The sequence below is a fragment of the Phacochoerus africanus genome, chromosome 13 (genome assembly GCF_016906955.1).
Source record: "Phacochoerus africanus isolate WHEZ1 chromosome 13, ROS_Pafr_v1, whole genome shotgun sequence".
Taxonomy (NCBI): Eukaryota; Metazoa; Chordata; class Mammalia; order Artiodactyla; family Suidae; genus Phacochoerus; species Phacochoerus africanus.
In genome coordinates this window covers 1,167,009-1,192,501 of record NC_062556.1, presented here as the reverse complement: position 1 = coordinate 1,192,501, position 25,493 = coordinate 1,167,009, and the positions used below count along the sequence as shown (strand labels likewise).

At 48.8% G+C, this 25,493-nt stretch overlaps 1 protein-coding gene across 6 annotated transcripts in view; it reads left to right on the top strand.

The window, feature by feature from the left end:
- Nucleotides 1-25,493, top strand: part of XPO4 (exportin 4) — a 105,008-nt gene that overhangs the window by 14,151 nt on the left and 65,364 nt on the right. For 2 of the 6 annotated variants that reach the window (XM_047756264.1, XM_047756261.1), the window contains exons 2-4: nt 9,056-9,161; nt 14,295-14,436; nt 19,578-19,716. In XM_047756264.1, the coding sequence (XP_047612220.1) occupies nt 9,056-9,161; nt 14,295-14,436; nt 19,578-19,716 (387 nt within the window). Of the gene's footprint in view, nt 1-9,055; nt 9,162-14,035; nt 14,190-14,294; nt 14,437-19,577; nt 19,717-25,493 lie in introns of those variants that run through there. The other 4 variants (XM_047756262.1, XM_047756263.1, XM_047756266.1 and 1 more) reach the window with 4 other exon arrangements.

Genomic DNA, 25,493 nt, shown 5'->3' with positions numbered 1-25,493 from the left:
CATTACTGCTGAGCCACAACGGGAGATCCTAATCTTCCTCCTTTAATATGCTAATATGGTGAAAGATGTTAGTTGATTTTTAAGAAAATTTTTATTATAGTTGATTTACATGGTTCTGCCAATTTCTGCTGTATAGCAAAGTGACCCAGCAAAGTGACCCAGTCATACATCTATACATACTCTCTTTCTCATATTATCTTCCATCGTGTTCCATCACAAATGATTGGACATAGTTCCCTGTGCTGTGCAGTAGGACCCCATTGCTTATCTATTCTAAATGGAACAGTTTGCGTCACATTACATTCCCAGGCTAGGGGTCGAATCGGAGCTGTAGCCTCTGGCCTCTGCCACAGTCACAGCAACGCCAGATCCCTGAGCGGAGCCTGCAGCATACACCACAGCTCACGGCAACGCAGGATCCTTAACTCACTGAGTGATGCCAGGGATGGAACCTGCATCCTCATGGGTGCTCGTCAGACTGTTTTGCTGAGCCAGGACGGGATCTCCTGTGGCACATCCTCTTAATCCATTCATCTGTTGGTGGATATTTAGGTTGTTTCTATTGTGGCTCTTGTGAATAGCGCTGCAGTGAACATGGGTGCATGCATCTTTTTTGAATTTTTTTTGGTCTTTTTGCTATTTCTTTGGGCCGCTCCCGCGGCATAGGGAGGTTCCCAGGCTAGGGGTCGAATCGGAGCTGTAGCCACTGGCCTACGCCAGAGCCACAGCAACGCGGGATCCAAGCCGTGTCTGCGACCTACACCACAGCTCACTGCAACGCCGGATCCTTAACCCACTGAGTGAGACCAGGGATCGAACCCGCAACCTTCTGGTTCCTAGTCGGATTCGTTAACCACTGTGCCACCACGGGAACTCCTGCATGCATCTTTTGAATGAAAGTTTCGTCTAGATATATACGCAGGAGTGGGATTTCTGGATCATACGGTAGTTCTTTATTTAGTTTTCTGAGGAACCTCCACACTGTTTTCAGTAGTGGTTGTACCAATTTATATTCCCACCAGCAGTGCAGGAGGGTTCCCTTTTCTCCACACCCTCCCCAGCCTTTGTCATTTGTGGACTTGTTAATGACAGCCATTCTGACCGGTGTGAGGTTGTGCCTCTTTGTAGTTTTGATTTGCATTTCTCTGATAATTAGTGATGTTGAGCATTTTCTCATGTGTCTGTTGGCCATCCGTGTGTCGTCTTTGGAGAAATGTCTGTTTAGGTGTTCTGCCCATTTTTCAGTTGGGTTGTTTGTTTTTTGGTCCTTGAGTTGAATGAGCCCTTGTTGGTGACGTTGTTTGCAACTGTTTTCTCCTGTTCCATTGTCTGTTCATTTTCCCCATGGCTTCCTTTGCTGTGCATGAGCCTGCAAATTTGACTAGGCCCCATTCATTTTTGTTTTTATTCCTATTGCCATTGGAGACTGACATGGGAAGACATTGGCACGGCTGATGTGGAGGAACGTCTTACCTGTGTTCTCTTCTAGGAGTTTTATGATGCTTAAGCCTTGAAGCCATCGCGAGTTTATCTTGTGCATGTGTGATCTAGTTTTGTTGACTGACGTGCGCCTGTCCAGTTTTCCCAGCACCACTTGCTGAAGAGACTGTCTTTTCCCCATTGTATGTTCTTGCCTCCTTTGTCGAAGGCTAACAGACTGAGGTGTCTGGCGTTGTTTCTGGGCTCTCTGTTTTGTTCCATTGGCCTGTGTGTCTGTTTTTGTACCAGTACCACACTGTCTTGATCACTGTAGCTTTGGAGTATTGTCTAAAGTCTGGGAGAGTTATGCCTCCTGCTTTTTTTTTTTTCTTTTTTTTTCCCCCTTCGGGATTGCTTTGGCAGTTCTGGATCTTTTGTGGTTCCATATAAATTTTGGATTGTTTGTTCTAGTTCTGTGAAAAATATCGTGGGTAATTTGATAGGGATTGCATCATTAAATTTGTAGATTGCTTTGGGTCATATGGCCATTTAAACTATATTAATTCTTCCAACCAAGGAGCATAGGGTATCTTTCCATTTCTTTGAATCCTCTTTAATTTCCTTGATTAATGTTTTATAATTCTCAGCATATAAGTCTTTCACTTCCTTGATCAGGTTTATTTCTAGGTATTTTTTGGGGGTGCAATTTTAAAAGACATTGTGTTTTATATCCCTTTTCTAATAGTTCTTTGTCAGTGTACAGAAGTGCATCTGATTTCTGAGTGTTGCTCTTGTATCCTGCTACTTGCCTGAATTCAATGGTCACTTTGTGGAGTTTTTATGTGGAGTCTTTGGGGTTTTCTGTATCTGGTATAATGCCTTTTACCTCTTCTCTTCCAGTTGGGACACCTTGTATTTCTTTTGTTCGTCTGATTGCTGTGGCTAGGACTTCCAATACTATGTTGTTTTTTTGTGTGTGTGTGGTGAAGGAAAAAAGTGCATTTATTGCAGGTGCCAAACAAGGAGTCCAGTTGGCTAATGTTTAAAAGACTCAAACTCCCTGATGACTTTCAGGCAAGGATTTTTTTGTTGTTGTTGCTGCTTTTTAGGGTCGCGCCTGCGGCATATGGAGGTTCCCAGGCTAGAGGTCTAATCGGAGCTACCGGCCTACACCACAGCCACAGCAATGCCAGATCCTAGCCACATCTGCAACCTCCACCACAGCTCACGGCAACACTGGATCCTTAACCCACTGAGCGAGGCCAGGGATCGAACGTGCAACCTCATGGTTCCCAGTCGGATTCGTTAACCACTGCGCCACGACGGGAACTCCAACACTGGATCTTTAACCCCCTGAGTGAGGCCAAGAATCAGACCTTCGTCCTCATGGATACTAGTTGGGTTCGTTTCCGCTGCACCACAACGGGAACTCCACCTCCTGTAGTTTCGATTTGCCTTTCTCTAAGAATTTGCGATGTTGAACATCTTTTCCTGTGTTTTCTTGGCCATCTGTATGTTGTCTTTAGACTGTTGTCTGTTTAGATCTTCTGCCCATTTTTAGATGGGGTTGTTTGTTTTTCCGTATTGAGCCGCAGGAGGTATTTGTATTTTTGAGACTAATCCAATGTCAGTCGCTTCATTCGCAAATACTTTCTCCCATTCTGTGGGTTGCATTTTGGTTTTCTTGAGAGTTTCATTTGCTGTGTAAAAGCTTTCAAGTTTAATTAGGTCTCATTTGTTTATTTTTTGCTTTTATTGTCATTAATAGAGGAGGTGGATCTGAAAAGATGCTGCTGTGGTTTATGTCGGAGAGTGTTTGGCTGTGTTTTCCTCTTAAGAGTTTTCTAGCATCTGGTCTTATATTTAGGTCTTTCATCCATTTTGAGTTTATTTTTGTGTATGCTGTTAGGGAGTGTTCTAATTTCATTCTTTTACATGTAGCTGTCCAGGTTTCCCAGCTCTAGTACTATGTTGAATGAAAGTGTTGGGGGGGGGGCTTCCTTGTCTTGTCCCAGATTTTGGCGGAAAGGCTTTCGCCTTTGTTCCCTTGAATATTGCATTGGCTGTGGGTTTGTCATAAATGACCTTTAACACGTGGAGATAGGTTTCCTCTATACCCACTTTGGTCAGAGTTTTTTACTGCATTCTCAGTAACTTTTCTTTTTTTGGCTGCTCTGTGACATGGAGTTCCTGGGGCCAGGGATCAGATTCAAGCTCGGGTTGTGACACCGCACCTGTGGCAACGCCCGCTCCTGAACCCAGTGCGTCCCGGCGCTGCGGAGATGCGCCGATGCCGCTGCGCCACACAGCGGGAGGACGCCAGTGATTTTTCCTGTCTTCTGTTTTCTTCTCGGCACATCTGGTCTGATTGTTCACCTGTCCCATTGCATTTTCAGCAGATTTTTATTGGGGCGTGTTTACATACAGTAGAGTTTCCAGGCCTTTGGTGTTCGTGTTGATGAGTGTGGACGCGCGCACACACACCCCTTTGTAACTACCGTCTGAACAAGATACGTGTTTGTGGATGGTTAAGTTTCTCTTAATAATACTGCTCCGAAAAGTTCTGTTGTATCTTTTCTTTCTTTCTTTTTTTTTTTTTTGGTATTTTTAGGGCTGAACTTGCAGCACATGGAGGTTCCCAGGCTAGGGGTCGAATTGGAGCTGCAGCCGCCAGCCTACACCACAGCCACAGCCACAGCAACGAGGGATCTGAGCCTCATCTCTGACCTACACCATAGCTCATGGCAGTGCCAGGTCCTTAACCCACTGAGTGAGGCCAGGGATTGAACCTGCATCCTCCTAGATATTAGATTCGTTTCTGCTGAGCTACGACAGGAACTCCTACAAGTTCTGTTATGTTAGGGAGTCCCCTTTGTGGTGCAATCCGACTGGGAACCATGAGGTTGCCGGTTCGATCCATGGCCTTGCTCAGTGGGTTAAGGATCCGGCATTGCTGTGAGCTGTGACGTAGGCCGGTGACTTCAGCTCCGATTTGATCCCTAGACTGGGAACCTCCATATGCCGCGGGTGCAGCCCTAATAAAGCAAAAAAAAAGGTTCTGTTGTGTTATCTTCCTTATCTTTTAAAACGGTTGTGGTAAAATATAACCCAGACTTTGCCATTTTGAGTACTTTCACGTTGTTATTCAACCATCAGCCCATCTCCAGAATCTTTCTCTTTCCCCTTTTTCTTCCATCCCGGGGGGTCAAGAGCCTGACAGAGAAGCACTCGAGGGGCAAGTTGAGAGAGTTGATGTGGAGCTGTTGGGGGAGCAGGTGTAGGAGCCCCAGAGAGAGCCCGTATTACAGCATTTCGCATATTCTGCATGGCAGCTGCGTGGCATCGTTGCTGTTTACAGTGACCGATGTTTGTCATTGTAGCCCACCAAGGAAAGGAAGTCTGAGGGCCTCGTAGGATTTGACAGGAGGACTTCCTCCCCCCAAACCTTTTTTTTTTTTTTTTTTTGCTTTCTAGGGCCGCACCTGAGGCATATGGAGGTTCCCAGGCTAGGGGTGGAATTGGAGCTACAGCTGCTGGCCTACACCACAGCCACAGCAGCGCAGATCTGAGCCACATCTGTGACCTACACCACAGCTCACGGCAATACCGGATCCTTAACCCACCGAGCAAGGCTGGGTATTGAACCTGTGTCCTCATGGATACTAGTCAGATTCATTTCTGCTGAGCCACAACGGGAACTCCTTGATTGATGTTTTTATTATTATTTTGTCTTTTTAAGACCGTGCCTGCGGCATATGGAGGTTCCCAGGCTAAGGGTCTAATTGGAGCTACGGCTGCCGGCCTACACCAGAGCCACAGCAACTCGGGATCTGAGCCGTGTCTGTGACCTACACCACAGCTCATGGCAACATGGGATTCTTAACCCATCAAGCAAGGCCAGGGTTCAAACCTCCATCATTAGGTATCCTAGTCAGATTCGTTTCCGCTGAGCCACGACAGGAACGCCGATGATTTTATTGTTTGTGTGATAATGATCAGTCAGGTGATTAATATAAACTAGGTGTTAGATCATACTATATTATTTATGAAGCCTGGAATTTTATAAGTGGAATATCAGTTTTTATATTAAAATTAGATGAGACCTGTACCTTATCAAGTGTGTGACTATCAGAGTATCCAAAAATCATTAGCTTTGGGAACTTTTTGAATTTGAATTTGAATTTTTTTATTATAGTTGGTTTACAGTGCTGTGCCAATTTCTGTTGTACAGCAGAATGACTCCGTTATGCATCTACATACGGCCTTTTCATTTTGCTTTTTTATGTTATCGCCATCAGGGTCTATCACAGGAGACTCGATATAGTTCCCTGTGTTGGACAGTAGGACCTCATTGCTTATCCATTCGAAATGCAAGGATTTGATAAATTAACTAACCCCAGACTCCCGGTCCATCCCACTCCCTCCCCCTCTCCCTCGGTAACCACAGGTCTGTGCTGTCTGTTTTGTAGATAGGTTCATCTGTGCCATATTTTAGATTCCACATATAAATGATATCATATGGTGTTTGTCTTTTTCTGACTTAGCTCACTCGGTATGATAATCTCTAGTTGCTTGGGAACTGTTTCTGTTTGTAGAATAACTAGCATGTTAATTATGCAGAATGATGTGTGATAGTGCTTTTTCTTTCTTTTTTTTTTTAATAATTTTTTTTATTTTCCCACTGTACAGCAAGGGGGTCCGGTTATCCTTACATGTATACATTACAATTACATTTTTCCCCCACCCTTTCTTCTGTTGCAACATGAGTATCTAGACAAAGTTCTCAATGCTATTCAGCAGGATCTCCTTGTAAATCTATTCTAAGTTGTGTCTGATCAGCCCAAGCTCCCGATCCCTCCCACTCCCTCCCCCTCCCCCTCCCATCAGGCAGCCACAAGTCTCTTCTCCAAGTCCATGATTTTCTTTTCTGAGGAGATGTTCGTTTGTGCTGGATATTAGATTCCAGTTATAAGTGATCTCATATGGTATTTGTCTTTGTCTTTCTGGCTCATTTCACTCAGGATGAGATTCTCTAGTTCCATCCATGTTGCTGCAAATGGCATTATGTCATTCTTTTTTATGGCTGAGTAGTATTCCATTGTGTATATAGACCACCTCTTCCGAATCCAATCCTCTGTCGATGGACATTTGGGTTGTTTCCATGTCCTGGCTATTGTGAATAGTGCTGCAATGAACTTGCGGGTGCACGTGTCTCTTTTAAGTAGAGTTTTGTCCGGATAGATGCCCAAGAGTGGGATTGCGGGGTCATATGGAAGTTCTATGTATAGATTTCTAAGGTATCTCCAAACTGTTCTCCATAGTGGCTGTACCAGTTTACATTCCCACCAACAGTGTAGGAGGGTTCCCTTTTCTCCACAGCCCCTCCAGCGATAGTGCTTTTTCAAAGGTGATGAAAAGAGAGAATGCATAATTCAGAAATTCCCATAGTTGATGTGTATTCGTAACAGTACAACAAATGGTATAGTGTGTCGTGTGCTGTGTGTCCAGGACAGACACTAATGATGAAAAGGTTCGTAAACACAAAACTCATTTGAATTAGAGAAAATAGTCAGAATGAAGAATTTGCAAATTCAAGGATAAAAATATTCAGCTAAAAATATTTAGCTATTCAATAAAATCTTTTTTTAAAAAAGTACTAAACGGAGTTCCCTGTGTGACTCAATGGGTTAATAAGGATCTGGTGTTGTCACTGCTGTGGCCCAGGTTCAGTTCCTGGCCAGGGAACTTCACATGCCATGGGTGCAGTCAAAAAAAATAAATTAAAGAATTTAACAGGTTTGTTTTTTTGGTTTTTTTTTTTGGTCTTTTTGCCTTTTCTAGGGCTGGTCCTGTGGTATTTGGAGGTTCCCAGGCTAGGGGTTGAATCAGAGCTGCAGCTGTTGGCCTACACCACAGCCACAGCAACGCCAGATCCAAGCCGAGTCTGCAGTCTACACCACAGCTCATGGCAACGCCGGATCCTTAACCCACTGAGCAAGGCCAGGGATTGAACCCGCAAGCTCATGGTTCCTAGTGGGATTCGTTAACCACTGAGCCACGACAGGAACTCCAACAGTTCTTTTTTAAAAATCATACTGTGGTTGATTCACAATGTTAGCTTCAGATGTTCAGCACTGTGAGTCAGTACTTTTGCAGATTATACTCCATGATCGTCTGTCCTAAGACAGTGGCTCTAATTCTGTGTGCTTCTCCTTGTTGCTTCGCCACTTAACACAGTTCTTTAATGGGGGTGTCTTCATTTTTATCTGGAGAGCTGTAGAGGGTGCTGTGTCCTTGGGAATAGTAGTCTGAACTGGCTTTAGCCGGTTACAAGAGTTCCTTCAGGCCGGGGAATTGGCGTTGGCCGACTTCTCTTGGATGTGGCCCTCCCCGCCCCACTGTTTTAACCGGAAAGAGAGTATGTAGTGTTGCATAATTGACGTAGTTAAATGGTGGATGCTGATTTAATGCGTACTTGGTTGCAAAATGTTTTTCATCCTCAGCTTCTTGGAATACGGGTGAAGCGATGGGTCCCACACTTTATATTGGCTATAATAACAAAGGCTCATTTTCTCTCATTCTGTCCCCCTCCTCTCTCCCCACAGTGAGCAAGTGCTGTTTTGCTGTGTATGCTGTGTAAGCAGTGTCTCCTCTTTAGATGGGGCTCAAAGGACAAAGATAACCAAACCATGAATGCGAGTGCATATTACTAGGTAGATTTGGTTCAGAAGAATATCATCTTTTGTTAGAACAAAGTGGAATTTAAAAACCTAGGCACAGTTTTAGAAGCTGTTTTTGTTGGAGAAGTCTGGCTTTTCTGGTTGGTTTGTTTATTTTCAGAAAGGAATTTTGTATACTCCAAATTTTACTTTTTCATTTTCTGGGTTTAATAATTTGATTTTAGAAAACTTGAGGTAGAATTATTTGATAATAGTTCTATCTTAAAGGATAGAAATCAATTTTTAATAACTTTGGATTCAGTTCTACTAATATGAATAATTGAGAAATTCATTGAACTTGGTCAATTTAGATGGAGTGGTATGTTCTGGAATAAAAGGCAACAACTTAGCGATGTTTTTAAGAAATGGCAGAAGTTGGAGCTCCTGTCAGTGGTTAATGAACCCGACTAGTATCCATAAGGACGAGGGTTCGATCCCTGGCCGCCCTTGTGGGTTTAGGATCTGTGGGTTAAGGATCCAGTGTTGCCGTGAGCTGTGGTGGAGGTCACAGATGTGGCTTGGATCATGCGTTGCTGTGGCTGTGGTGTAGGCTGGCAGCTACAGTTCTGATTTGACCCCTAGCCTGGGAACCTCCATATGCCCTGGGTGTGGCCCTAAAAAGACAAAAGACAAAAAAAAAACAAAAGCAGAAGTTAAATAAGTATTTTTCTAAAATGTAGGCAACTTGAAAGGATTCTGATTCAAACCTTGCCTGGGATTTCTTCCTTTTCCCTGAAACCAGATTTTAAATATTTACCATGAAGGTTTATGTTATCGTTCCTAAAAAAAAAAAAAAGGGAAGCAAGAATTTGTCTTCGCATTGCTCGCTAAAAGTGTGGTGGGTGAGGGGATATTGCCGTTGTTCCAGCTCGCTCATTAAACAAATGTGCTCTGTCTGTTTGTGTTTAACTCTCAAGGCACCACCTTCCATGGTTAGCACTGAGCAGCGCCAGCATGCTGAGCACATATTCTTATCGTTTAGGAAATCAAAGTCACCATTCGCAGTTTGCAAGCATATTTTGGGTAAGTATTTACTTTAAAAGCATCTGGTTTTTCTATTTCGAACGTTAGATATTTTAGATTCATTTTGAAATAAGCAGGTTTGTACATTTGACCTTTGCCTTAATAATCATTCCACTGAAGTGGCTTTAAAAGTGTTCCATAAAGCCAGAAAGAAAACTGTTTTTTTTTGCTTTGGATTTTCCTTCCCTAGATACTACATCTGATAATTTGTTCTATTATTGACCGTAATGTGAAGGCTGTTAATGGTGGGAGGAAAATTTAATGCTTTTTCTCTTGTTTTCAGGTGTGATATCACTTAGAGGACATAAACTGTACTATCTCCCAGTGCTTTAAAATTAAGATTTTTGAGGGGGATTTCTCCAGGTTCTTTCCGTTGTTTTTCGGGTTTTTTTTTTTTTTTTAAACCATACAGTTTGTACTCGGCTCATTTAGCAAATATTAGTTCTGTGTAGGTTATTCATTGTATTCCTAAATGAAACATTGATTTTTTCTCTTGTAAAAAATGTTTTTGGAGTGCCTTCTATCTGGCATATGTATAGAAGTGACCTCTTTAAAAATAATTACTGAAGTTATAACTTATTTAAAGATGGAATTTTCTCTGCCTCTTAAATATTTTTCGGTAATAGAGAGGAGTTCCCTGGTGGCCTAGTGGTTAAGGACTCAGCATTATCACTGATGTGGCTTGGTTTTGAACCCTGGCCTAGGAACTTCCCCGTGCCACAGGTGCAGCAAAAAGGGAGGGGGGTGAGATTTCATTGGTTATTGTTATTTTATAACCTGATTATTGTTGGCTGTTTTTTAATTGGAGCCACTTATTATAACCCACATGAAGGTTCTGAAAGGAAGGCTGTTTGAGTTATCCATGTGCACAAAATTGGTTTGTTGAGTGTCAGGAACTAAAACATCTGACCTTTCATTCTTGTGCTTTTAGGAAGACTAATCCGTTAGCCCCCAGTACTGGTTTCCGGGTTGGAATAGCCTGCAATTCCAGTTCTGTGTCCTGAGCGCTTCCCGCCAAGGGCTGTGGGAGGGCGCCGGGGGTGCCTGCTGCCCTGTGGCAGCTTGAGGTCCCCTTGCCTCTCATCCGAGATGGGCGCAATGATACCATTTTCCTCAAACAGACTGGATTACCCCGGACGGTGGTGGGGTGCAGAGGTAGTGCCATGTGAAAGCACTCTGGGACAGGAAGGTCAGTGTCGCCACCCCTTGCCTCATTTCAGATGGCCCCGTGTTCTTTCTGCACAGAGCTGGCAGCGGTGGCCCAGGCGGCTCTGTCTCGTTTCGGGTTAGATCTCACTCTCAGAGAGAGTTCGGTCCACGGCCTACCGCCCCGAGCGCGTCCGGTCTTGTCTGATCTCGGAAGCTAAGGGGGTCGATGGGAGAAATAGTTTTAATAACCTTTAATTCTGAATGAGGCCGTTTTGAAGATTTCTGTTGTTGTTTTTCCTTTTTTTTGAATAGTGTATACTTGGTTGGATCTGGCTCTGGCACTAAGAAAAGTTATCTTATGCCTGTAGGGAATATTTAACTCAATGTTAGGTAAAAAGCAGCAAAACAGCACATCCGCATTAAGAATTTAAGGGAGCCTTCGTCCTCACTGCCTTGAACTTGTTCGGCGTTAGCAGATTTAGGAAACCTCGGGTGGTCTGAGTCTGGCTCTGCGGGCTCGAGCCGGACTGCGTCACGAGGTCCCCGCAGTGTCTCTTCTGACTTCCCACGCGACTGAGTTGTCCTGTTCTTGCTGGGAATTGCTTGATGCAAGTGATAAGTATGTTATTAGAGTGTATGTGTCTATACCTCTCTTTTCCTTTTTAGAGTATGTATATTTTATGAAGCACTATTGCCTTGTTATGGTTTGAGCTTGTTTTGGAATACTTTTGTGTTTCTGATAAAAATTTCTAAAGAACAGGATGGCTCGTTCTAGCTGTGCTGTTGAAAGCAGTTTGGATTTGGGGACATGAACTATTTCAAAGGTTGGGTGCATGTGTTAAAAGCGTAATCATTAATGTGCTGCCAAGCCCTGTGTTCCATTAATGCCGACACCTCCACTTCGCAGGAGAGCTTAACTCCTTACTCAGTTGCCACCAGCACAGAAAGGTTCATTCCTCTAAGAAGACTTCCCATGCACGTGGCAGTTGATCGCAGTTCAGGATTTTCACACTCTTATTGAGGGGGAGGGTAGGTCGTGTTTCTAGAATGTCGGGGAGCGGGAGACTTTCTCTTGGATGCTTCCCTTTTCTGGCCTCTTAAAATTCTTCCTTCCCACTCGTAACTTCTGTTTTAGTATGTTTCTCGTTTCCCCCCGTTTCTTTCTCTTCTTAGCCTTGTGTTTTCCTTGCAGTTTTTGTTTCTTTGCCGTGGGTTCGCGTGTGTGCCTGTCGCATGCTCGCTCATTTCGTCGGGAGAGCACCCTCAGACTTCGTCCCTCGACGTCCTTGGCGCTTGGGAGTTGACTCGTTTTGTGGGGCCGGGTGTTCCTTCCAAAACCTGCTGACGGCCGCTCTTGGGGGAGGGTCGCCCCCGACCTCGAGGCGGCGTCCAGCGCCTCTGGCGCGACCTTGGAGCTTGCTGTTGCCCTCTCTCAGGGAGAAGAGGCCGGACGGCCAGCCTGCGACTCCCTGCGGGCGGGTGCCTGGGAGCCGCCTTGCAGCTCGGCTGCCTCTGCTTTGGAAGGAAGCCCGAGGCCCGAGAGGCGAGTGCGAGTGCCCGCGGCACCTGCCTCCCGGCCCTTCGCTTGGCTTTGCCGCTGGTCTTCAGGGCTCTGTCTGGTTGAGGGTGCCGCCCGAGGCGCCAGTGGGTGTTCGTTCCGCGGTGTTGTTGGAGTTGGGGCGGCTGGAAGTGAGCACTTGCTGCTGAGGCGGCTTAAGCCACTTTGTGGCCTCGACGGAGCCCTGGGCGGTGGGAGACCGCCTCAGTGTTGGAAATCCGGGGGGGCTGCGGGCTCTCCCCAGGACCTCTCGGGACACGGAGAATGGGGACGAGGCCCCTGAGCTGCCGGCGGCCTCTAGAGCCCCTGCCGGCGGCGTCGGCACTTCTCGGCCCCGTGTAAGCGCGGCCTGGGAAGGCCAGGGCGGTTTTATACGGAGGTAAATGGATTGGTTCGGAAAACTCCCTCTTTTAAATGGGGAATTTGGCTCTCTTTTTCTCGGATTCCTTCCTTCTGAGAGGCAGCCCCTCATGGGTCCGCAGTGTGGATCCGCATTGGATGCCAGGCAGGGGTCTCCGAGGAGGAGACTCTCCTGAAAACTTCCGGATGCCATGTGCCGTCCAGGACGGCCTGCTCCTCACCCCCGTAAACAGGGGCTGGGGACAGAAGAAGAGCCTGGGATGTTTGCACAGGGAGTCAGACAAGGCCTGTTTCATTGCTTACGAGAAGCAGGAGCGTCTGCTGGGCCCTGGCCCCTGGCCCCTGCGTTTAGGGCGGGTTCGCATCGTCCAGCGGCCCCTGCCCCACCAGGCCGCCTCAGCCTCCTCTCCCGGTCTGGCAGTGCCGGTCTGGCAGTGCCGGGCTCGGCCACTAAAGTGCAGGAATCGGATTCGATGGGCTTCAGCGTTCTACTTTTAAAATTCTGGGAGTCCCTAAGATGCTGCTTCTTTGCTAAAATTCATAGTTAAGGATTTCACATCCTTAAAATTTTTTATGATTCGCAGTAGGAAGCACCGATAGGCAGACAACCATCGTTTTCTTTCAAGAAGAGCTTTATCGTAAGAGGTGATTTCAGTTACCTTGATGAAGCCCTGCCGTATTTCTCCCTAAGTGAGCTAAGTGGATAGAACCGGGTTCTGTTTCAAGTTCTCTTTGAATAAAAACACCCCCCCCCGTCCTAGAACTTTAAACACCTATTTTATAATAGGTTTACATTTTTAGAAGCTATTGCTTTATTTGTTCATTGTATTTTTAGGTTTCTAAGTTTTTCCATGTCAGTTAGAATTCATGCTAAGATAGCATGGAGTAATCAAACCTAAAAAACAAAAGGTCCAGAAGGGCCCCTCTTACTAGTTTTGGTAGGTTCCGAACTCCTGTGCACGAGTCTCTTGTGGTGGGGATTTATGTAGGTGTACCTTTCCCCCCATGTTTTTTGTAGCTACTTGTGTCCCGATCACTTGTAAGATTTTTAAGGGCTCTGAGCTCCAAGAGGAGAGGAAGTGATGTGCCTGACGGTATCTTCATGCTCTTCCGGTAGCTTCTGGAAGGTGCCACGCTGTGGCTGGCCGTAGTTCTCAGTCCGGGGCCCCTCTCTAGTCGTCTTGGAGTCACATCCAACTCTGCCTGGATTTCACATGATGGCTGCTTTGTAGAGCTTCAGAAAATTTCTGCTTTTTCTTGACTTCATTTTGACTGTTTCTCCCTTTCGATAATGCTGTGTGGAAACGCGTGGTATTGGTGACTGAGAGAAAAAAATAGAAAATTAATGTAATATTTCTTTGGTGTGTTAATTTTCTGTTTTTTTCCCCTTCTGATCCAGTTCTTAGTTCAGAGGCTTTCACTTGCTAGTTAAAGCTGGATCTCTCTAAGGGTAGCTTTGGGATTTTACTCAGTTTGATCAGTATCGCAATCAGAAAATTCACAAGAACTTCTCACCTTGTGCAAACGTGACTTTTCCAAGAAGCAGCTGAGAACAAGAACCTGCATGTGGCCGTGCCTACCTCTGAGCCTGCTGTCAGAGGCGGGCCGGCCTGCCGAGAGCTCAGGCGCCCGACCCGCTGAGCCGTTGCGACAGCTCGGCTCCTGGCCGGCAGTCCTGTTCCCAGACGGCTGGTCAGCGCTTCGGAGGCACCAGGTTCTGCTTTGCACAGGGGGAGAATCTCTCAGGACATTTTCGGATTGCTTTCTATTTTTATTTTACTTTTGTTAAAGCTGTGTTATTTTTTAGTTCCTCATGCTTTGGAAGTAACAGTTGAAGAGAGGTGAGGAAAGTTTGTGACAATTGTGATCGGTGATTAGCTGCCACCTGCCTGAGGTGTCTTCTGAGAGGAACTAACCTCTTTGTGGTGCTAGCGCGAGGTCACTGGATAAAAAAGGCACAGGTAACCGTCTCATTCCTTGTCTGAGCCTCTGTTCCCCGTTGAGCCGTGCAGCGTGGTCAGGGGGAGCGGGGCCGCGTCTGAAGCCGCTGTCTGTTCTCTCGTCAGAAACCAGCAAGGTGGACTACGTGCTCTTCCAGGCCGCCACGGCCGTCATGGAGGCCGTCGTCCGCGAGTGGATCCTGCTGGAGAAGGGCAGCATCGAGTCCCTGCGCACATTCCTCCTAACCTACGTCTTACAGAGGCCCAAGTGAGTACGCGGCCGCGCCGCCAGGGCCTCCTGCTCGGCTCCTCCCCGCTCGCTGGCTTGGCTTTGAGTGGCTGTCGCCGTGGGTAAGCTCTGTGTGGAGCGCGTGGTGGTGGACGGTCCCGCGGGGGCAGGCGGCCTGGCCGCCTCGGGACGGCAGCCTCCCTGCTGGCGCAGGCGACGCGGGGTCTCGCGTCTGGGAAGGCGGTGTGGACGCCAGGTGTTGGCGTTGCGCAGTTCTGGGGCCTGGCTGGTACCCCGGGGTCGCTCTGGAGGCAGTGGCAGCCCCCTCTCTGCTCGCGGTGCGCTCGGGGACGCAGGCGGGGGCCCGGGAGGGTCGGGAAGCCACGCGCCCGAGCGGACCACGGGCGACCCCCGCGTGGACGCAGGCCGCGCATCCCGAGGCTGCGGGAGAACAGCACCAGACGCTCGCCGGTTCCCTTTGGCGGGGGGCCCGGCGTTGAGCAGCGGGCCTGGGCGTGAAGCTGCCGCGATGCACGCTCTGTTGTTGGAACGTTTTACCAGACCGTGCGGGTTCCCTGCTTGTATGATTCAAAACCCGTTGAGGGAAGCGCTTAGCCACACGCCTCTGGGGGAGAGAGTCGTCTGCGCCCCTCCTCTGAGTCCCCTAAGGGCCAGGCCTGCTCCCGGCGGCGGCGGCTTCCTGCGCGGGCGCTTGCTCGCCCGCCCCCTCGGGGCAGGAGCTGCTCTGTGCTCAGGCTGCTGGTGCCGGGCGGCCCCCGTGCGTGGAGCTTGGCCGAGTAAGTTAGGCGAGCGTGCGTGGTGCAGTGGGTTAAGGATCCAGCCTTGTCGCTGCCGGGCTCTGGCCCCTGTGGTGTGGGTTCCAGCCCTGGCCCAGGGCACTGCCGCCCGCCGCGGGCGCGGCCGACTCAGAGCGCCCCGTCTGAGCTTTGCTCTCGCGGCCTTGACGAGCAGCCCCTGAGTCCCTGACGCTGGATTGGACTTACTGGCGTGGCTGCGGCCCTCAGTAAAGTGAGAGTCAGTGCTGCGCACATCACAGAACACACGAGAGCAGGAAGCCCAGCGTTGCCGAGCCTGTTGGCCTTGCGGGTTGGAAGGCTGAGTGGATGTACGTGAACGTGAGGGGAGGGGCGGCTTCTTTTTTCTACTTTTATTTAATACAGTGAGGAAAACGTGCTCCCGTCTCATACCTTTCCTCCTTCCTGCTGATGTTCTTTCTTTCTTTAAATTTTAACTCGTTGTTTAATGTGCCCCTTTGGGTGTGTTTTTACCTTGCTCTGTCACAGCCGCCACGCCCTTACCCCCCACACAGAACCGCTGAGCTGGGGGGGGGGAGCTTGGGACATAGGCGTGCAACAGATTTTGATGGTGTGTGTGGGTGTGATCCTGTGTCATCCAAAGTAATCTCACCCTAATAGTTCTGATTAGTTCAGATGCTAATTTAGAGTTGACTATAGGCTTTTGCATTGAAATAGTTCACTTTGTTGGAGTTCCCATCACGGTGCACCAGAAACGAATCTGATTAGGAACCATGAGGTTGTGGGTTCGATCCCTGGCCTCGCTCAGTGGGTTAGGGATCTGGCGTTGCCATGAGCTGTGGCGTAGGTCGCAGACACGGCTTGGATGTGGCGTGGCTGTGGCTGTGGCTGTGGCTGTGGCGTAGGCGGGCCACTACGGCTCGGGTTTGATCCCTAGCCTAGGAATCTCCATATGCCGTGAGTGCAGCCCTAAAAAGACAAACGACCAAAAAAAAAAAAAAAAAAGTTCACTTACGTATTTTCTTCCAAACACTTACTTTCAGAAAGAAAAAGTTTTAGGCAAGGCTGAAAGAGTAGGTCTGTGAACATGCACCTCTCCTGCTCTCGTAGAGGCTCAGTTACCATTTTGTCACACTTGGTTTCTCTCTCATTTGTTCTGTGCACTTTCTCCCCGAACCACTGACCGTACGCTGCAGAAATAGTGACACTTTATCCTTAAAAACTTAAGCACGTCTCTCCTGAGGTGTGATCTCAACACTCTTGATATAATTACTATATTTTTAAAATCAATATAATTCTGACCTCATATTCTGATATCCACAGTTTTCTGAATAATATTATTTGTATCCTTTTCCTCCCTTAGAGGTTTTTGGTTTTGCTTTTTGCTGTGCCCTTGGCATACAAAAGTTCCCGGGCCAGCGATCAGACCCGCACCACAGCCGTGACCTGAGCCTATAGTCAGTGACAGTGCTGGATCTTTATTCTGCTGAGCCACAAGAGAAGTGTGTTTGTTTGTTTGTTTTGGCTGCACGTGTGGCATATGGAAATTCCTGTGCCAGGGATTGAATCTGAGCCACAGCTGCGATCTTTGCCACAGCTGTGGCAAAGCCAGATCCTTAACCCCCTGTGCTGGTTGGGGATTGAACCATGCTGCTGCAGAGACAATGGCCAGATCCTTAACCTGCTCTGTTAAAACAGGAATTCCCAAGAAGTTTTTTTTTTAAAGGTCAGGACGTTATTTTTTTGATCCGGGATTTAACCACAGATTTATATGTTGTGTTTATTTGTCATGTCTTCCTTAATCTGGAATAGTTCTGCCTTCCTTGGTCTTTCATGACATTTTCATCTTGTAGAATGTCCCACAGAATGGACTAGAGTCAGGTCAAAACGTGGTGAGCTGCTGAGGTGGAACGCCCCCGGCTCTGCCCTGTAGAAGTCCACGCGTGTCCCGTCGTGCATTTCCCGTGGCCGCATGGACGTTTTTCTTGTCTGCACAGAGTGAAATGCAGGGTGCACATTTTAAAAGGCAGCATAGCCGAGTGGTTGAGAAGGGGACCGTGAGCCCCATTTCTGCCACTAACTCCATGTGACCTTGGGCAGATTATTTAATCTGTGCATTGATTTTTCTGATTATTAGAGTAAATAATAATGCTTGCTCAAAAGGTTGTGATGATTGAAAGTATTAATTTTTTGATGTTAGTACATATGGAGACTTGCAGGTCATAAGCATTTAGTAAATGTTAGGTATAATTATTTATTTTCCTAGTTTTTCTTTCTTTCTTTTTTTTTTTTTTAGGGCCACACTTATGGCATATGGAAGTTCCCGGGCTAGGGGTTGAATCAGAGCTGTAGCTGCTGGCCTGCACCACAGCCACAGCCACACCAGATCTGAGCCTTGTCTGTGACCTGTGCCGCAGCTCGTGGCAACACCAGATCCTTAATCCACTGAGCAAGATCAGGGATCGAACCCACGTTCTCATGGATACTAGTTGGCTTCTTGACCTGCTGAGCCGCAATGGGAACTCACTTCTTAGTAACTTACAGTTTTTGCCAGGAGCAATATTTAAAACTAGTTTGACATGTGCCTTCCTGGTAGTTAGTGTGTTTGAATATTTAAAACTAGTTTGACATGTGCCTTCCTGGTAGTTAGTGTGTTTGAAATGATTGTTTCCTCCCATAAGTACAAAAACTCCCTTTTGTTAGTTCACATTCTTGTGCACAGTAAGATCTCTGCTTCTACTTGCTTAATGAACTTTTTTTTTCTTTTTAGGGCCGCATCTGAGGCATATGGAGGTTCCCAGGCTGGGGGTTGAATCTGAGCTGTCGCCGCCAGCCTACACCACAGCTCACGGCAACGCCGGATCCTTAACCCACTGAGCGAGGTCAGGGATTGAACCTGTATCCTCATGGATACGAGTCGGGTTCTTTAACCATTGAGCCACACGGGAACTCCTGCTTAGTGAACTCTTCAAGTCTGTTTTGAAGGAATGTTTTCCCCCTTCATTCTTGACGGAGCGAGCCGGTGTTGGTTCATTTGCATGAATGTCTGGTAGGCGCCTGTGCCTGGCAGGTGGTGTGCTTTCTGGGGACCTCACTGCAGGCTCCGTGGCAGCCGGCCGGGGTACAGTGAAACCTGTAGTAACAGATGCTTCATGTTGTGGGAGCTGTGGGGGCACCTCCTTTGCAGTCAGTAGGCTCGGGCAGAGGGTGGCATTTAGAGGCCTGGAAGGGCATCAGCTTTGTGCCAGGAACTGGAGGAAGTTCAGGGCAGCCGTGGTTTGAAGTGGGTGGGGAAGAGCCGAGGTGAGAGGGGAGGAGGTCGTTGGCCCTGAGGGGCCTTGGACGTGGTGATTGGGTCATTTATGTCCAGGTGGGGACACTTTTTGGAGTGAGAGGACAGCGGCGGTGGGGGGGGGTCCCAGGAGGGCCGGGCTGGGCCTGCTGCTCCCTGGCCAGGGAGGGCGTATGGCGCTGCCGTGGTGGCAGCCTGGAGGCTGGATTGTAAAGCTTAGGGCTGTGTTTTCTGAGCCTGTCCCCCCCCCCCCCCCCCGCCCCGCCCGCCGCATGTTTGGCCACCCTGTGGCCTATGGGATTCCCGGGCCAAGGATCAGATCTGAGCCACAATCTTGATCCAGGTTGCAGCTCGGCGATGCCAAATCCCCACCTGACTGCGCCTGGCTGGGGATCAAACCAGTGTCCCAGGGCTCCCAAGACGCCGCCGATCTCATCGGCTCTTGAGATCCTGGGGCCGATCTCATCGTGCCCCAGCGGGAACTCCCACGCGTGTCCTTTAAGAACCGGCGGGCAGCTGGCCTGGTGGGCTCTGTAGAAGGCCTCCTCCGGCAAGGCCGACTCCTCTGCCCCGCGCCAAGGAATAGGATGTAGATAGGAGCGTGGCACGGGTGTTAGGAACTTGGGTGTCTCCACGCGTTGCACGATGCTGCCTTTCACCTTAAAGGGAACTGAGCTGAGACTGTGCAGTTGCTCGGAGAAGCATATTAGGTCAGAACCTATCTCGGTCTGGCTCATGGGCCCCGACTTGTGCCTCGACCCCGAGCACTGCCCGAAGCAGCTGCGCTGAGGTGGCGCCTGGGATGCCCTGGGTGCCCTGTAAGGGTGTCGAATCCTCCCCGCCCCCCCCCCCTGATCCGTGCCCTGATCCCCACTTCACTTGGGCGAGAACTGAGGCTCTGAGTGTGAACTGGCTGCCCAGGGTCCTGTGGCCGGTATATACCTGAGTGTGGATTCGAACCCGGGTCTCTGGCTGGGGAGTCAGTGTGGAGCTCAGAGGCGCTGCCTTAGGTGTAGCCGTGTGTGAGTAGCTTCAGGCCCAGGGAGAAATTTGGGAGGACTTTTATATTGGATTTATGTAAAAGTTTTCACAATGATTTTTATGTTTTACAGCCTCCAAAAGTATGTTCGGGAACAGATTCTATTAGCAGTAGCAGTAATTGTAAAACGAGGATCGTTAGATAAATCAATTGACTGCCAAAGCATTTTTCATGAAGTCAGCCAGTTGATAAGTAGTGGCAACCCCACTGTGGTAAGTGTGCTATTTGTAAATATCTCACCGTTTGCTTTTGTTTTACGCAAATGCCGTTACTGCAGCAGCACCGCTGTCTCCCGAAAGGAAAAGACAGCCTGAGAAATCAAGCACTTTCCATCCGTTCATGCTTTCTTCCAGTCTTTTTATATGTGTACATGCTGTGGGTGCGACATGCCTTGTCTGTTCATTCGATTCTGTTTCTCTGTGTTGCCGGTGTTCTCAACCACCACGAGTCACAAAGCTCGTAGTTTGCATACGGTGTAAATACTGGACGCCCACACACCTCGTGGGCGTGGTTGGATAAAACAGACAGTGGTGTCTTCTGACACAAAGCTACCTGTGTTGCACACGCCCAGGTCGGGAGTGCGGTGACGTCCCCGCGTTCCCGTCGAGCAGCCAGACCTGAGAGCTCCTGTTCTTGCTCACCTCTCTGGGGAGCCGGTGGGGTCCCCCTTCTGGTCCCCTCTCTCCCTTTGGAGAACTGCTCGGCCTGGAGAGGGGCCGCCCGAGGCCGCAGGGGGTGCACCTCGTGACCCGCTGTGACTTTTATCAGTGGCATGATGCTTAACTCTTGCAGCATTGGGACTGGCAGTACCTGGCTGTTCGGATGCTCAGGTGTGAAATCTTGAAGTCATTGGGCCAGACTTTTCATTGCCCACTTCTTTGCTTTTACCATTTGGACGGCATCTGTGGGAAGCAGTGCACCTGACAGCTCTTGACGAAGTGCACCTTCAGCAGATCCCGCGTGGCTGTGGCTGTGGCGGAGGCCGGCAGCTGTAGCTCCGATTCGACCCCTCGCCCGGGAACTTCCATGTGCTGCGGGTGCGGCCCTAGAAAGCAAGAAAATAAATAAAATAAACATGCCAGTGGCACTTATATGCGCCAATGAACAGCCACACAGTTAAGATACGGAACATTTCTGTCTGTCTGTCTGTCTGTCTATCTATCTATCTATATTTTTTTGCTTTTTAGGGGCACACCTGTGGCATATGGAAGTTCCGAGGCTAGGTGTCCAGCCTGAGCTGTAGCCGCCGGCCTGTACCACAGCCACAGCAACACGGGATCCAAGCCTCGTCTGCAGCCTACTCCCCAGCTCATAGCCACGCCAGATCCTTCACCCACTGAATGAGGCCAGAGATTGAACTCGGATCCTCATGGATGCTGGTTGGGTTCATTTACTGCTGAGCCATGACGGGAACTCCTCTATCTATATTTTGATCATTGCTGTGTAGATACTGTGCTCTTGTCCTTCTTGTGGCAGATCTCCTCCGAGTTGTGCTGTCCAGTAGAACTCTCTGTGTTGATGCAAATGTTATCTTTATTCTCTCACATGTAGCCGCTGCAGTAGCCACACAGTGCATTCGAGCATCAGGAGTGGGACTTGTGTGACTGAGGAACTGAATTCTTTTTTTTTCTTTTCTTTTTTTGTCTTTTTAGGGCCATAGCCATGGCAGATGGAGGTTCCCAGGCCAGGGCTAGGGGTAGAACCCACACCCTCATGGATATTAGTCGGGTTCGTTATTGCTGGGCCACAACGGAAACTCCAAGTTTATTTAATTTTAATTAAATTTTATTTGAATTCAAATAGCCACATGTAGCTAAATGGGACCATAGTTATGGAGACTTTATAACATCTAAAGGTCTGATTTTATGTTCCTTTCACTTAGTCTTGGCATTCTAAAATCTAATTGTTAAACTAACAACTTCAGAAATGTATTGAATTGTTATATTTTGTGAGTGTTTTGGCTATTTTTTTCCTTTTGCTTTTCGGCTGTCCTGTGGCCCATGGAGCTCTTGAGCCAGGGATCAGATCCGAGCTGCAGTCGTGACCTGAGCCGCAGCTGCGGCAACGCTGGATCTTCAGTGCACTGTGCTGGGCTGGGGATGGCACCCGTGACCCCGCAGTCCCAAGATGCTGCTGGTCCTGTTGTGCCCGAGTGGGAGCTCCTTGGCTTTGTTTTACGCAGCGAGGAGCTCTGACGAAGGCAGTCCCCAGACCAGGTTCCGGGGAGAACTTCCGAGGCGAAGGCGATTGGGAAGCTCCTTTCCGCTCCTCTCAGTCTCCAGGCTCTCGGCTTCCCGGTGGGGCCACGGTCTGCCCTTGGTGATCCTGGCGCTTCCTGGAATAAGTGTGACCTCATGTTGTGGGGAGTTCTCTTAGCCTCTGCTGCCTAACGAGTGGTCTGTGCGCAGACCCGAGGGGGCGTCGCTGGTGGCCAAGGGGGCAGTAGGAGGTGACCTCGCCAGCCAGAGCTGGCTAGGCAGAGGTGTGGTCCTGGGGCAGCTCCGGGAACTATTATCCCCGCCTCTGCTGCTCCAAGTGGTTTAGCTTCTGCCTTGGGGACCATCTCTTTCTACTCCCCCTGCCCCCCCTTTTTGGGCTGCACCCATGGCATGTGGAAATTCCCAGGCCAGGGAGGTAACCCAGGCCACATCAGGGACAGTGCTGGATCCTTAACCCGCTGAGCAGCAGGGGAGCTCCCACGCTGTCTCATTTGACAGTCTGCAGTATAGGGTCCAGCTCATTGCCAGTGACCAGGATTTAGACCGAGGAACTTAGCCGCTAACTCTGGGAATCTGTCTGGGATTGTTAGTTTGCTAGGGTTTCAATATTAAGGTAGAATTTCTGCTGTTGGTCCTTATCTCTCGGACGTGGCTTCTTGGCAGCCGGATGTTGAAGGCAGCCGATCCGAGGCCCTGGCCTCAGCAGTGACAGCAGGGAGGACACGCTCAGGCCCCTGCTGTCTGTGTCCTCTCCCAGTTCACACGGGGGCCCAGTGCAGCCTGCCAAGTGGTGTTTTCAAGCCACCGAGATAACTGAGGTTCTGAGAATGCTTGGAACAGATGTGGCTGTTCAGAGAAGGCTGTGCTCTCTTTATGGACATTCACTAGGCGAGCAGTGGGTGTGTTTAAAATGCTCACGAAATAGTCCAACAGGAGGAATTGTTTAAGGTTGAATTTCTACTGACAGAATCAAGCACTTCTGTCGTCGTAAAAAGTCGGTAGTGGGAGGTAGAATGGACTCTCAGGACAGCAGGATGCATGGACCTTGGTGGTCACACTGAAAAGCGGGACCGTAGGAAGCATTCCCGCATTCACACGGCCCCTCCGGAAGGCCTGCCCCGGCCACTCGCGCTCACTGAGCGGGTTAAACATGCAGGCCACAGGCCTGGCACGCACGTTAGTATCTGTCTTCCTCTCGGACTGTTAAGAATTTGTGGGAGTGTTTTAAGAATTGACTTAAGGTTTTTTTTTTTACTCCCAGAGACATGAATAGCAGTCTCTTTGATAAGAATGTAAAATATCAATATATCAGAACATTGATATAATACTGATGGAAACTTTATATAGTGATCTTAGGAGACACCTGAAGAGATAATCGGCCGCGCTTCTCTCTGGATGACCTCATGGATTGTTACCGGCAATTGTTACCATCCAGAGTGATGCTGCCATCAGCCCCGATTGACCAGAGATGCTGTGTAGTCTGCCTTTTCCCGCTTGCTTTCTTGGTATAGTTTTTTGTTGGTTCACGCATCCCCTGTGCTTAAAAAATAACTGCGTAGCTTCTTTACATGCTGATTTACTAATATGTAAAATAAACATCCATGTCCAGACGGGGAAAACAGCACTGGTGCGTGTAGCAGGCGCTCAGCAAGTGTTAGGCTGATCTCCCGGCTGTTCTCCCAGCCCTGTCTTTATAGAACCTGAGGACATGAGCTGTGTGTTAAATCACACATACGGCAAATTATATTTGAAGCATTGAAAATCAGGAGAAAGTATTTACGCTGTTATCCATGAATGAAAACTGTGTATTTCAAAAATATTTAACTGGAATTGCTGTCATGGCTCAGTGGTTAACGAATCCAACGAGCATCCATGAGGACGCAGGTTCGACCCCTGGCCTCACTCAGTGGGTTAAGGATCTGGCGTTGCCATGAGCTGTGGTGTAGGTGGCAGAAGCGGCTCGGATCCCCCGTTGCTGTGGCTGTGGTGTAGGCCGGCGGCTGCAGCTGCAGTTGGACCCCTAGCCTGGGAACCTCCATGTGCCACCAGTGCAGCCCTAAAAGGCAAAAAAAAAAAAATTTCGCCAGCACATTAGTTTTCCTTTAAACACTTGAAGAAGTATTTTATGGCCTTTGTTCTCCACTGATGTTTGATTTCCCAGGAGGCTGTGTTTCTTGGACTCAGTGCAGTTTTCTGTGGGTTGTGTGCTTGCTTAGGGGGACGGGGCCGTGCTGCGACTCCGTGCTGTGCTGTGCTGTCCCCAGCTGTCTGCTTCCCCTCAGTGTGAGGTGGCCTCAGCCCTGGGAGGCATGGCTCTGGGGACCTCACTGGCTCAGGAAAGGGGCGAGATTTCGAACCGATTTCATGGCGGTTTATTTCCTGTGGAAGCAGGAGGCAAATGTTGAATCGCTTTAAAGCGGTTCGGTTTGGTGTTGAAGCCGCCTCTCTTCCTGTCCGCCTGCTCCTGAGAAGTGGGTGAGAAATTCCCTCGTGGGCCTGGATGTGATAGCAGCTTCATCTCTCTTATCCCACGCTCGCTGACGTCTGCCCAGAGGAGCAGCTGGAGGCCCGCTCTCTGTACGGCAGCCTGTCGTAAAGTTTATTCTTGGTGGGAGCGCTTCTGGGGTGAGAGCCAGGCTATTATAGGAGCCAGTCCTCTCTCTGAAGAGCAGCGCTTCTTTCTGTCAGCTGGGGCTCGTGTTTGAATGTCTTGTTCCCGTGACAGAGCGTGGAGAATGAGGCAGGCCCTCTCTGAAGGCTGTGTTTCCCACTGTCATGAAATGAATGTCTTTTCTTGGACGTGACAGTGCGACGGCACATTTTTCATGTGAAGGCAGCTCTTGCTTGAGCTGTTAGCCAGCGAGTTTTCCTGTGCATTTTTAGTACTTCAGTGGAAGAAAACAGTAGATTCTTCCACAACTTTGAGACCTCATTGAATTTCTTCTCCTTGTGTTACATAATTGACATCTTTGAAATTCATCAACAACTAAAACAATAGGGAACACGCCATATGTTCATGTCTCAGCTTCCTTTGTGCTGATGAAGTGTCAGACGTGTTCATCCAAGTGACCGGCCTTGAGTACCTGCTCTGTCTCTCCAGTGCGGCTTTAGTTTGGCCCGCCTGCCTCCTTCCGTCCCCCACTTCCGTTTTTTTTTTTTTTTTTTTTTAGGGGCACACCCATGGCAAATGGAAGTTCCCAGGCTAGGGATCGAAGCCAAGCTACAGCTGCCGGCCTGCACCACAGCCACAGCAATGCGGGATCTGAGCTGAGTCTGCGACCTACACCACAGCTCATGGCAACGCTGGTTCCTTAACCCACTGAGCGAGGCCAGAACCTCATGGTTCCTCGTCGGATTCGTTTCCACTGCGCCACGGCAGGAACTCCTCCCCCCACCCCCCTTTTTTTTCTCTCTCTCCCTTTCTTTCTTTCTCGCACTTTATCTCTTTCTTATTTCTATCTCCCTCCCTCCTGCCCTTCCTTCCTTCACTTGCAGCGGTGGCAAATGGAATTGAACTCAAGCCGTGACTGTGCCCTGTGCCACTGCTGCAGCAGTGCCGGATCCTTTATCCCACAGCAGGAACTCCCTTGGCTTTCTCTTTTTTTTCCTTTTTAGGGCCGCACCTGTGGCATTTGGAGGTTCCCAGGCTAGGGGTCAAATTGGAGCTGCAGCTGCCGGCTTCCACCACACCACAGCAACACCAGAACCGAGCTGCATCTGTGACCTACAGCACAGCTCACGGCAGCACTGAATCCTTAACCCACTGAGGG